General features: G+C 35.8%; 1 protein-coding gene across 15 annotated transcripts in view; it reads left to right on the top strand.

Moving 5' to 3' along the window:
- The window catches only part of LOC127062933 (potassium/sodium hyperpolarization-activated cyclic nucleotide-gated channel 3), a 68421-nt gene extending 54505 nt beyond the window's left edge, over positions 1-13916 (top strand). For 9 of the 15 annotated variants that reach the window (XM_050991939.1, XM_050991938.1, XM_050991944.1 and 6 more), the window contains 7 exons: positions 324-473; positions 630-848; positions 922-1068; positions 1252-1369; positions 1485-1773; positions 3099-3234; positions 3348-13916. In XM_050991939.1, the coding sequence (XP_050847896.1) occupies positions 324-473; positions 630-848; positions 922-1068; positions 1252-1369; positions 1485-1773; positions 3099-3234; positions 3348-3494 (1206 nt within the window). In that variant the 3' untranslated portion in view covers positions 3495-13916. Of the gene's footprint in view, positions 1-323; positions 474-629; positions 849-921; positions 1069-1251; positions 1370-1484; positions 1774-3098; positions 3235-3347 lie in introns of those variants that run through there. The other 6 variants (XM_050991941.1, XM_050991945.1, XM_050991948.1 and 3 more) reach the window with 3 other exon arrangements.
- Positions 13917-14162: the final 246 nt, after the last annotated feature.

Genomic DNA, 14162 nt, shown 5'->3' with positions numbered 1-14162 from the left:
CGGACCTCAATGACTAATTTCTCAAGTAGAGTTTATTTCGTACCTTTTTTCACATTGATCAATATGAATGAACTAATAGAGAAAATCAACAACAAAAAAAGAAAAAAAAAGAAAAAAAACACGTATTCGAATCCTGAGGCGTTCTACGTGCAACACTCGCTTGTTTGCTGTACACTACGCAAGAGAAAGGAGCTTCGTATCGATGAGAAAAGTCTTAACTACAAAAAAAAAAAAAAAAGAGAGAAAAAAGAAAAAGAAGCCTGACAACTTTTCTACGAGCACGAATCGGTACGAGAATAAAGCTTTGTCGTTGTTGTTGACAGTTCCTGAATATGGCGTCGGTGTTTATGCGGATTTTTAACCTGATCTGCATGATGCTACTGATCGGCCACTGGAGTGGCTGTTTGCAATTTCTGGTACCCATGCTTCAAGGATTTCCCAGTAATTCGTGGGTCGCCATTAACGAATTGCAAGTGAGTCCCAGGGTGATTTCCATCCTCCCATCTCTACTTCTTCAAATATCCGTAGATAGCTAGCTATCAAATTTAGATCGATTAAATGCAAGTGAAATGACGAGTAGGCAATACCGAGTCGAGTTGCCTGGAATACTCGAAGGAAAACTTTTGCAGGACTCGTTTTGGCTCGAGCAATATTCCTGGGCCCTCTTCAAAGCGATGTCGCATATGTTGTGCATAGGTTACGGCAGATTCCCACCGCAATCGTTAACGGACATGTGGCTTACGATGCTCAGTATGATCAGCGGCGCTACTTGTTACGCGCTATTCCTGGGACACGCGACGAATCTCATTCAGTCTCTCGATTCCTCGAGAAGACAATACCGTGAAAAGGTAATTAGGTCGTTCGAATCCGGTTTCACGTATTTGAAAGTGGGCTCGCACTCATTTTCTTCCTTTCATATAGGTGAAACAAGTGGAAGAATACATGGCCTATCGCAAACTACCGCGGGAAATGAGGCAGAGAATTACCGAATACTTCGAACATCGATACCAAGGGAAATTTTTCGACGAGGAATTAATACTTGGCGAACTGTCGGAGAAGCTGAGAGAAGTACGAAAGCTGTTTTCCTTTGCTTTTTTCTTTCTTCTTTTTTTTTTTTTTTGGTTTTCGTTTTGTGACACGTATTCACAGCGTAGCGCAGTATATTTCCTGATGAAATATTCTACGCGACGTACGCGTAGAACATAATAAGATAATAAAATTTATTAACACGTATGCATTCTCGTCGACTAGGATGTAATAAACTACAACTGCAGATCGCTCGTCGCCTCCGTGCCATTTTTTGCAAACGCCGATTCAAACTTTGTCTCGGATGTGGTCACCAAATTGAGATACGAGGTCTTCCAACCAGGTATCGATCGACTATTCCAGCTTCGACCATGACCGTCTCTCACGTATCAACCACAACCGCGAACAAACGGAGGATATTTCATCGTGATACTCTTTTCCTTTTTGTTCTTTTTTAGGTGACATCATTATAAAGGAAGGTACCATCGGCTCGAAAATGTACTTCATACAGGAAGGCATAGTCGATATAGTTATGGCGAACGGCGAAGTGGCGACTTCCTTGTCAGACGGATCTTACTTTGGCGAAATTTGTTTGCTGACGAACGCAAGGAGAGTGGCCTCGGTCAGAGCGGAGACCTATTGCAATCTCTTCAGCCTCTCGGTGGATCATTTCAACGCCGTATTGGATCAGTATCCACTTATGCGTAGAACCATGGAGAGCGTTGCCGCCGAGAGGTATAAACTTTGGTTAGGTTTGTTCTATCGAGTTGGTGTGCTAATAGGTGTCAATCATCAATCCCACTTTCATTACTTTCTTTTCGAACATTATGTACTGTCCAGTTCAATCAGTAATACTATTTCATCGTTTACCGTCGAATCATAATCGTTCTCACATGCGTACAGCTTTTCACGGTTGATTTTTACTTTTTTCCCCCCCTTTTTTTTTATTTTCTTTTCTTTTTTTTTTTAATCTTTTATTTTTTCTCGTCGTCGTTGTTCCCTTCGAACTCGAAGATCTTTTTATCTCGAATATTCTCTTTCTATATCCCCCCCGACCTATATCTATATTTATCTTTTGCTCTCTTTATTTTTCTTTTGCTTTCTCTCTATTTTTCTTTTCGTTCGTTATAATTTACTATCAAAATTTCGTATGTGCTGTACCAACGCGATTGCTTCTTATTTACACAAAACACTGAAAACTTTACGATATACACTTTATGAAATAATGCGTTTTCCAATACGCTGTATATCGTTTACATTTAACGACGCGAAATCTATTTGTTGGATTGATTGTAAAGAGACAGTGCAGAAATGGGGGGAGGATTTGTGATCGATTAATAACGAAAAAGCGCACTAACTTTGACGTATACAATTAAAATGAGTTGAGAGAGTTCAATGAGTATTCCCGGAACAAACACACTTTTTCGCGAAATTACATTATTGCATTATTGCGTTATTCGAATTTTACACGAACGTATATGATATCGAGTACTTTCGATTACTCTCTAAAGTAAAGGAAAAAAAACAAAAAACAAAACGAAAAAATGAAAAAAGACAAAAAAAGAAAGAAGAAGACAAAGAAAGAAGAAAAAGAAAAAAAAAACATTGAAAGATTTCTCAATCAAAACAAAATACTTCTACACTCTCGACACATTCACTACATGGTAATGTTGTATTCATAATTTTTCGCAACATACGTTATAAATCAGTTGCACTTTTGGTTGTGCGACGGTTCCACGGGAGGTCGACGTTATCCGTAATAATATACTTTCAAGATGCATTATAATAGTAAGATATAATAGTAGACATCGATCGTTTAAACATCGACGATATCCCGTGGAGACTGTTACAAAACTGTTGGATTTTTATTTATCCAGTTCTATATGTCACATTGAAACGTTTAGCGGTGCAAGTAAGCTATTCGATAAGTGCTAATCGCACGTAAGTCATAATTTTGTATAGCGTCACAGAACAAAGACCTGTTCAGCTAAACGTTTGGTAAGCAAATGTGGATTATCAATGGTTGTGCGATGTGCGACATTCCCTACGCTTAATTATGCTTCTCCTTATAGGTTAAACAAAATCGGTAAGAATCCTAACTTGGTCGCGCACCGGGAGGAGGATCTTGGCAGCGAATCAAAAACGATAAACGCAGTGGTGAACGCGCTCGCGGAACAGGCGGCGCATGCCAGTGCCAGCGAAGAATCGGTAAATATTGTATTAGACGAGGTATCATACATACGTATGTGTATATGGGAAAGTGCAACCGTTGCTCCTAGAAACGATCCTAGTGGCGATATCGCAACCCAATTTTTCTGCAGGTGCATAGCATGGAACTTCGAACGATGCCAACGGGTCTCCTACCGAGGCCAAAGTCCGAGAACAATTTTGCGAGTCAAGAGCTTACGAGAGAGGGACGTAGGATCTTCCACAAGAGCGATACTTTCCACAAGGATTCGTATCAATGACGACACTCGTTGTACTAGCACACGGAGAGATACTAATGGCTCCTCGCTAGACACTGGGTCTGTTTCCCGCGCATCCAAAGACGCTATCAGTTTATGTGCCGATGACTGGACGATACCTTTACGATTAGGTGAAAACGGTCTACACGTAGTGATACGCCATGCCAATAGTCGTTTTAGCGATCGGTTTATAGCGCCTTCTTCTATTTTATTCTCTCGTCCAGAATTTGTGCATAAAACTGTCGCAGAGGAGATAAGACCCAAAACTCCAACAGCAACATCGACCGCCTTTCCGTCATTTTAGACTCGTCGACTTCTTCTGTGACTTTGTCTCCGTCGTTGCCCTAATCGCAGTGACGCGCGCCTACGCACACTTCTCTCTCTCTCTCTCTCTCTCTCTCTCTCTCTCTCTGTCTCTTCCTTTCTCTCTCTCTCTATATATATACATATATATATACACACACATATAGTATATTCTATTATTTTACTTTGTGATCTTTCATTTCAACCTATCTTATCAACGGACCCTACTGCAATAACGTAGATACGACTAAAAGAGAATGAAACTAATTTTTGAAACTTCAAAAGAAGAAAAACAATTTGAAACGACGTTTACGATCGCTACGTCGAGATTAAGAACAAACGATCAAAGGTGCGTTTAAATTTTCCTATCATACTTGTAAAAATTCACGAATAGAGTTGTAAATATATTTACTGTACGAAATGATAAACGTACTTTTGACGAGCGATGTAATTAACGTTCAAAGAAATTCGATAAGAAAAAAAAAAGGAACATTTATTCTTTTGCAGTTTCCTCTTTACGCCACTTGTCATTACGGAGTCGAGCGCGAGTAAACGATATTATATATATATATATATATATATATTTATGATTGATTTAGATATATTTTCCCTCGTAAGCTTTTCTGATTTGAAAAAGTCGTTCGAGAGGGTGAAATTATCGGAGACAAAATGTTCGATTGGCTTGGAAAACATAATAGAACGAAGCTACTTTCTAAGCTGACCGTCGGTAAGCCTACGAATTCACAGAAGGAGTAGGACTGTTATTCGCGAGTTGTATGCCGTTTGGAGAACGTGGAGCTGAGTCTGTGCCGCGAGCTTCTTCATCGAAATCATCTACCGACATCTTTATAAACGTGCGCTCTAATCAGCGCTACGCGACGACGCGACAAAGGATGAAGATCTCGTTAGACGAAAACAGCAGGCCTAGAAGTTTGTAGAGAATATATTATAGTCCATTGTGAAAGTAGGTATTACCCTGATAAATAGTATAACGACGCGTAATTCTCTGTGATTTTGTAATTTGCCGTTTCGCACTTTAGGAGAGAAAGAGTGTAAACGAACAATATTAGAATTCACTATTTCTTAAGGCAAGAGGTAACATAAAATTAACAAACAAACAAACAAACAAACAAACAAACAAACAAAAAACAAAAAAAAAAGAACACAAGAGAATAATAATACTCGTGATACGAGAAATACTATCGATAAGTTTGCGAACGTGTTTTATCCTTAAGGGCTTAAGTCGCACGTCCACATCGAAGTGACATTGTCGGGAAACGTTACTAGAAAAGAAAAAACAGGATCAATTGCCGAACGGTATGTTTCTAACAATAAGGAGAAAAAAGAAGAAGAACAATTTCAAATAAGACGTCCACGCAAAGATAACGACATTTCCGGTAAAAAGAGAAGAAAAAAAAAAAAGTTAACAACACCAAACGTCCACATTGAACCAACAACAAGTTAGTTGCCTTCGAGAGATGTCTCCTTTGAATTTATCGAGACGCCGTTTTTCCTTCGCTTACTTGCGTTTCTCTATGCTCCGTCTGAGAGTGCCTCACTAACGATGTTCTTATTCCTATTTTTCTTCTATTCTTATTTTAGGTACTAAAGATAATATTGAAAAAAAAAAACAAAAATGAAAAAAAAAAAGAAAAAAAAAACACGACGATGTCGCGCCTAGTGCGTTTATACCAATCAAAGATCTGATGACAAAATATTGAACGTCAATTAATCGAGTCTTTAACGAAACTCTATCGTCGACACGTATCTAAATACCTATGCGCGATATTTAGAACAAGTAAGTTTAGTCAGTCCAAATACGCGGGAACGTGTGTAAATATATAAGAACTATAATTAATTACGACGAGCAATTCACACCACCGTGTGCAGAGGGGTTCTACGAATTTTTTTTTTTTTGTTTCATTCTTCGATTTCGCCCGACCTCATATCGTCTCTGATCTTTGTCATTCGTCATTAGGCGTACGAACTAACAGGAGTAATATTAACGAACACGAGCACACATATGCGCACGCACACACACACACACACACACACGAACATTCTTTAAATTCTAAAAGAGCACATCCTTCTTTCTTTCCCTCTCGTTAGTAACGTTGTCAAGGAGACAGCGTATTAACAGCGTATCTTCAAACGTATTTCCAACGACGTGACTTCGGTATGGACGCGGCATTAGCTTCGTACTTTGATAGGACCCCGCGTAAAACGATAAGATGAATGCCATGCAATACTCTAAGAACATAAGGAATAGGTTGGAACTTAAACATTCCAAAGAAGCTTATTAATTACGGCGGGACTTTTTTCTAATTTCGAGACCGATAAGAAGCCTTACGTTCGGAGCTTGCTTATTTAGCATGATTCCTCGGATCCCCTTTATCCCTAGCCCTATCTCCTTACGTCACTTTTCCCCTTCCCACGCTTTCCTATCTCTTAGGTCGCTTCGACAATTTAGTGGTATCGCTAGATAACGCCGGGTTGTGAATTCGAATCGTTTAAAAAGAAAATGATTAAAAAAAAAAAAATTATTGGAAAATTCGGGAGACCGTCCTGTAGTGAGGCGTTTAACGCGGAGTATCGTGTTTATATCCGTGGACGCATTGAAATGCGAGATACGAGTTTAAGGAGAAACTTAAAAAAAAAAAAGGAAAAAAAAAGAAAAAAAAAATTAAAAAAAAGAAAGACATTATGGATGAACTGGTTCTACAAAAGAAGAAGAAGAAAAAAAAGTAATAAAATAATTAATAAAAAAAAAAGCTATCAAGTGCCCAAAGACCGTGTTAACTTGTTGAGAGTCCTTTGGGTCACCGCGGCTACAATATTGATGAATGAAATATTAAGTGATACGCGAGAGAAGTATCTTTTTACGTGGTGAATAAACGCGATGTACTATAACAAAAAAAAAAAAAAGAAGAAGAAGAAGAACTATAAATAATATGTAATAAATTATTATTATTGTTACAGCTACTATTGCAATGATTACTACATCACATACCGCATAAATAGGCAATTACCGAAGTATTAAGAGAGAAGAAACATTGTACATATATACATATATGAATGATCGTATACGTACGTACGTACTTACGTGCACACGTATACGAACACTCATATATACGTATATGTATTATACAAAAAATATATTATAAATAATACAAAATAGTAATCAGACACGCAAACGGACATAAAAACGCGCACACGCACACACACACACACACACACGCATTACCATGTTGCAGAATATATCGAATGAAGTTTCTTTAGGTATTAAAAAGAGAAAGAAGAAAAAGCGAGATCAAACGTTAAGCATAAAAATATTGTACGATACACATCCTAATTTCGCTTCTAAACGGACAGACACATACACACGCTATAATTTTCCTTTCGCATCTACCCACTCTCACAGAGGATTCGTTTGTTTCTATGTCGTATCTTTCTCCTTCCTTCTCCTTCCCCCTCTACCTCCCTCCCTCCCTTCCTCATCCCCTTTCTCCCACTCTCTCTTTTACTCTGTACTTCCTTTCCTCCCCTCTACTCTCTTTAAGATACGACAAAGAAAACGATCTATACTAATCCAAATATTTTCCGATAATCGTAACGCGTTTCTTCTCGCCATAAGTTAACAAAAAAAAAAAAATTAATAAAAATATGCGGCATTTAGCGCTGCGTTAAAAAATATATAATTTCAATACTCAAAGATAGACGAAGGAGAGACAATTATTAGTTATCTAAATATTCGCAATAAATCGATTTTAGCGATATATAACGGAGCCTTGATTAAAAAATTGCTTTTTTTGCGATGGATCGTCGTTCTCTCTCTTAAGTACGTACGTCGTCGTAGTAGTTCTTATTGCGCACATATACGTACACGTACACGCACAAGCCACGCACACTCACACGCGCACATAAAAAATACACCTACCCGACAACACATCCAAATAAAATAGTACTTTATGCCGCGATTTGTTCGTTTCCGTCGTTCTTTTAAACTTTACATCTTCGAGTTCGTTGATAGAAACAAAAGCACGAGCGTGAGAAGAAAAAAAAAGCGGATTGATTTTTTTTTCTAGTTGATGATGGCGCGAACAAAATTTATGCACTAATTAATATTCATATATGTACATACTACGTGTATGTAGGTATACGTATATTATGGATTCAATAGAGTTACACGCAGCGTGCACACCCATATATATATATATATATATGTATATATGTATGTATGTATATATACATACATATATATATACATATATATATAAAAATTATATATTGTAAACATATATACATACATCTAACACACACGCGTGCGAGGAAAACAAATGTACCTATTTTTCATGTACAAGAGAGATAGTTTTTTGTCGCTGTTTTACATCCTCACGCGTTCATTCCGAACATGTAGTTACGATTGTGATGTAGAAAAAAAAAAAGAAGAAGAAAAAGAAAAAAAAGAAAAGGGTGCGTTAACGAGCGGAGAAAAAGATCTTCCGGCAGAATAAATCTCGGTTTGCGATATCGATAATTTTGTAAATCGGACCGCATGCAGTTTAGGACTAACCTGCTGCCAATGTTCTAGACCTATCAAGTATGCATTACCGTGCGTGTATGCGCGTCTGTATATGTATGAGTGCGTCGATACATAAATATATACGTACCTGGAGACGTATAGATACGTATGCCGTGTATGTGCATGCGTATGCATACGTCTTTACGCGTACGCACATGTATATGTATGTATGTATGTATATACGATGTATGCATGTATGCATGTATGTATGTATGTATGTACGTATGTATGTACGTATGTATGTATGTATGTATGTATGTATGTATGTACATTATTGTTGTTACTTCGAGATGAGAGTGAAAAGAAACGAAAAGATTATATACAAAGTTGTACTCTTACTATCACTGCTAACTGATAGGTACTATTAGCCATTTTACTAACGTTAAAAATACTGATGCTGCTGCGACAAAGAAAATGATATAATGATATTAGTTCTATACACGTTATACACACTTATACGCGCGCGCGTCATACACAGGGTCCGCCCAAGTTTCGTGGCGTCTTTGCATCCGCGAAAGAAAAGAGCTAGTACTTGAAAGGGCCGAAGGATGGTGTCGAGAGAACTGCCTTTGACGATGCTGATTTTCAACTGACAACGAAAAAAGAAAGAACTGTGTAATAAATAGCGAAACCGAAACGAAGAGATCCGACTCTGTGTAAAATCGTGCGACAACGAAAGCCGAAACTAAATTTGCCCAGACCTACCCCCCCCCTTGTCCGTTGTAATAAAAAAAAAAAAAGAAAAAAGAAAAAAAACAGACAAACAAGCAAACAAACAAACAAACAAACAAATCTTTTCTTGCGACCGTTCACTATCCTTCGATGTAAATGAATCAAACTTTTGGAAATTGTTCTTCGTAGATGGAATATCACGCACGCACTTACTTACTTATTTACTTACTTACTTACTTACTTACTTACTTACTTACTTACTTAATTTTCGTTCTAAAACATAATCGATGATTCCAATAATCGCTTTACGTTTTCGCATTACCCGCGATAACTTTGGCGCACCCTGCTAGCGCAACACGACGCATACACCAAGAGTATACAAAGAAGAGCAAACAATATTATAGCGTTAAAATGATAATTATCGTACAGCTATTAAAGCAAAGTGATGCGATCCTTTTACTGCTAAGATACAAGAGTGAGACGTTAATTAAAGACATAATATACAAAAATAGTTTTTGTATAACGAAATGATAGCTCGCAAAATAGTGAAACCTCGAATCGAACGTTAAGGAGAGAAAAGGAAGAAAGGAAGAAAACGAAAATTAAAAAAAAAAAATAATAAATAAATAAATAAAAAAGAGAACGTAATAAAAAGTCCGATCGGGAAATCGGAGATGGTGAAGAACGGTGTGCTTTTGAGGATAAAAACAAAACCAAAAAAAGATATATATATATAGTTATATAAAAAAAAATTAATAAAACAAATAAATAGTCGTTTGCGAATTGCGAGACTATAGAAACACGAAGCAAAACATCGTTCGATGTTATGTAAAAGTTCCATAGTATCAATAGTTACTACTCTACGTGAAAGGTAAAAGAAAAAAAAAAAAGAAAAAAAAAAGAAAAAAGAAAAAATAATGTGCAAATGCAAATCGTGTACATATCACACACCTTCTGTTTAGGAAATGAGAAACATATTTCGCGAGACTTCATTGATACTTACTTTTGCAAAGGATTTGCCATACTAGATTTTCATCTGCGTTCCTTTAGAAACGAAAATGAGTAAACAAAAAATAAAAAAAGGAAAAAGAAAAAAAAAAGACAAGAAAAGGAAAAAAAAGAAGAGAAAAAAAAAGCATTTTATATATCGCATTTTCGTGCATAGTTTTAATAAAATTCTGTTTCCTGCTATACAGCAATTAAAAGACCGACCGAATATATATATATATATAATCAGTAAGGTAGACGTTTCAAACGATCATCCTTCTCATTCCTCTCTCTCTCTCTCTCTATCTATCTATCTGTCTATCTATCTATTTATCTATCTCTCTCTCTCTCGTGCTTTCCACATATCTATTCCGATCGCATAGAACTTCCGATAGAAAACTAACGAATTAGTTTTGCGCTTCGTTCTATCTATTACGCGTCAGATCAGTTTTAATATTTTTGTTGCGAAGAAGAAATATTTTTTCTAGTACACGATGAAGGTGTGACAAGCGACGAAATGGAATAGTTTTCATTTGGAACGCAAATAGATCCAATGGTCGGCACGATTAACGTCACTTTTTGATTTCGAAGAAATCCAAGAAAAAGTTTAAGAAAACGGGCCTTAGACGAAAATATACGTAGGTACTTATATATGTTCGATTATAAAGAATAATTTCTGTTCTCGGTTAGAAGGATCGCAAACGAGGTAAAACGAACGAAAGAAAAAAAAGTTTCGTCGGCGAGTGTGAACAATTTCAAAGTGTAGAAAACGCTAAGCTTCGTTAGATACGATACGCTGCAAAATATTTATCGAATATTTTTTACACGGTGTTTCCTTATCGAAAAAATCGAACAAATTGAAAAAAGATAAGGGGAGAGAAACTCGAAAGGAAGAAAATCACGCGTCGATGAATTCTCTCTCGCAAATGATTACGTATCCAAAAAATCGTATGTGATTATGGACACAACGAAAGTAATAATACGATGAAAGAAAACCAAAACAAAAAAGAAGGTAAAAAGAACCATAGCAAAAATTAGTCGTCGAATAATTTGTTTACGCTTATTATCATCGTAATCCCTTTAAACTACAATTATAATAATTACGATAAGCGCCAAAAAAAAGCATAAGAAAAGAAAAGCAAAAACGAAGTCAAAACTTTTTTGCAAAAGAATATCTTTAAGTTGAATCGTTAATGTTGTTCATAGCGCTGACTAATCAATTCTGACATCATGATCGCGGAAAAACTCGTTGAATAAAAAAGAATGCGCGTGCGAATAATAATTACTTTGGATCTTATGCGTCGAGATTAAAGAAAGAAAGATTAAAGAAAAAAAAAAAGTTATAGTAAGAAGAATGTAAAATCGTATGGCGCCGTGTAAAAATTATTTCTCTGGCGTTTTGCGAAGGACTGTCGTAGCATGCTTTGTAAAAAGAGGAAAGACCATAACAAAAAAAAAAGAGAACAAAAAGAAATTAAGAAAAAAATGGACACGAAGAGAGAAACAAGCAGAAGGAAAAAAAGAAAAAAAAAACAAGATACAAAAACCAAGAATAAGAAACAAAATAATATACCCTAGCGTCAATTTTCTACGAAGGAATTTTCTACAAAATTCAAGCCGTAAGTGCGCACGTTATAAAAATATAGCGCTTATAGCGTAAACGTGTATGTATGTACGCTACGCAGCACCGATAACTCTTAACAAATAAGGTGATCTATCAACACTTTTCTATTAGACAATCCATTAATTTTCTGCGGACAGCTGAGGGCCGTTCTTTTCTAACATAAAAAAAAAAAGGAAAAACACGAGCGAACGACAAAAAATAAACAAAAAAAATAATAACAACAAGAAACCATACGAGAGGCCAAGAAAAAGCATGATAGCTGCTATTACTTATGGTAGGTGCTTGTTCGATTGACACACACACACACACACACATTAATATTATTATAAATTGTAAAATTATTAGGAAAAAGAGAAAAAGGCGAATCGACTAAATATAATTTAGAATTATCTTTTTTCTTCGAAGTTTATTCTCGACGATGACACACGTACAGACACCCGTTCATTCATTCGAATCTTTTTATTAGTTTGCTACGAAGAATCCTGTAAACAGCGCATCGATATTAGAGATTTGTGATTTAGAGAATTAGACTAAACCGTTCCTCGCGTATTACTTTAAAGTTTAAGGGCTATTAGAATTAGGGAAAGTAGAAGAAGAAGTAGAAGAAGAGGAATAAGAATAAGAATATGAATAAGAAGAAATGAAATATGGAGTCGTGCTGACAATGTCTCCTTTGAAATAATATACTATAGTTAAATATTTCCTTCGCGATGTTTGTTATATTATTTCTTTTCTAACACTCGTCGATAAATCGTCGTAGAGATCGTTATTAGATAAAAACTTACTTAGTACGTAGTCATTCGAATTTTTCTATTGCCTTGGTTAGCATACTTTTACAATTATAACTTTGAAAACGAATTTTTGGTATAGATATGCGGCCCTGGTTAATCAAAAAAGCATTATTCAATTCATCGACGAACTCGTAAGGATTTACACGATTAAACGTAAATAAATATGCATACACAAAACAAAGGCATACCTTGAACAAGGCGATATTAATGTTCGACCAAAATGGACTCGTGAAAAAAAAATATTATTTTTCTATCGTTGTATTTCTCCCTTCGAGCTGAGTAACTTTTTACTCTAAAACAGCCTTTCCTTGTCCATTTTCAAGGACAACCAGAGATCACGTCAACCAATATCAGGTCGATCGTGTCATCCTCTATACGTCGAGTACGCTCAAGTTACTCAAGTACTCCAAAGTGCGAATTATGCTGCGCGTTACACTTGTTTGTTATATACATATATATATATATATGTATATACACATATGTACTATATGTACTATACTATATTATATTATACTATACTATACTACTAAAAGAAAATTTAGCGATCGTACGTGCTGCGCTGGAAGAGACATTTAAACTTTCGAAAGTTTTCTGTTATTTCCAGCTATCGTAGACTGTGATTCGATACACTTTAATTTTTAACTAAAAACGTATACACATATAAATTAAAATACAAGATATAATATATATGCACAGTAGAGGCGAATATATACACGAGGAAAGAGAGGAGGAAAATTAACGCGTAGTAAACATTAACGTGAGCATATAGAGACTTTTCCCAACGTGTAATCGAGAACCTTGTTTATTCCTTTTTTTTCAGTTACTGTAGCAATATAATCGCGGACTAGAAGAAGACATGCGAGCGTTTGTCAATATACTTTTGTAAACTATGTATAAATTCACGCACGTTTAGATATCGGCACTTACTAAATATACTTGCCATAACCGAATGCCTTAGCGAGAAATGTTACTAAAATACGTAAGAAATGAAAGATACCTATACATATATATAAAAATATATATATATGTATATATATATATATAAGTATGTACTGCATTATAAAAAAGAAAAAGAAAACAAAAAATAAAAATAAATGAAAAGAAGAGAAAAAAAGCAGAACACACGAAGTGTAGAAGACAAAGAAACAAACGGAGCCGGTTCGACATACCGACGCGGTACATACCTACGTGTAAAAAAGAAATTAACTCATCGATTGTATCGTATAAAATATATTGGGATTTCTTTTCTCGTGATACGTATTACGCGTGTATAAATTGAACGGATTATTAAAGCACTGTGTAAGCGTATCTTTTTTCGAAGAGAGAAAGAGAGACAGAGACAAAAATAGAGATAGAAATAGAGATAGGGTTATAGATAGAATTAGAACTAGAAATAGAAGTAGATAGGTAGGTAGGTAGGTAGGTAGGTAGGTAGGTAGGTAGATAGATAGATAGATAGATAGATAGCTAAAAAACAAAAAGAGCAAAGGGGAGAAAGTTCACGATGAGAAAAAAAAGAAAAGAAAAAAGAGAGAGAAAAAAACAAGGATATCAAAGCACGAAGATGACAAAACGTCTTTAGAGATTAAGAATGGAAGAAAGAGGAAAAAAAAGAAAAAAGAAAAATTATTATCTCGAAGGAAAAAAAGATAACGTCATTAAAAGCGTCTACATACCATCGTTGGCAATGTTCGACTTCACCCGTCCATTTC

The sequence above is a fragment of the Vespula vulgaris genome, chromosome 4, assembly GCF_905475345.1.
Source record: "Vespula vulgaris chromosome 4, iyVesVulg1.1, whole genome shotgun sequence".
Lineage (NCBI taxonomy): Eukaryota > Metazoa > Arthropoda > Insecta > Hymenoptera > Vespidae > Vespula > Vespula vulgaris.
Note: the sequence above shows the minus strand (reverse complement) of the source record. Positions and strands in the feature narration are given on the sequence as shown.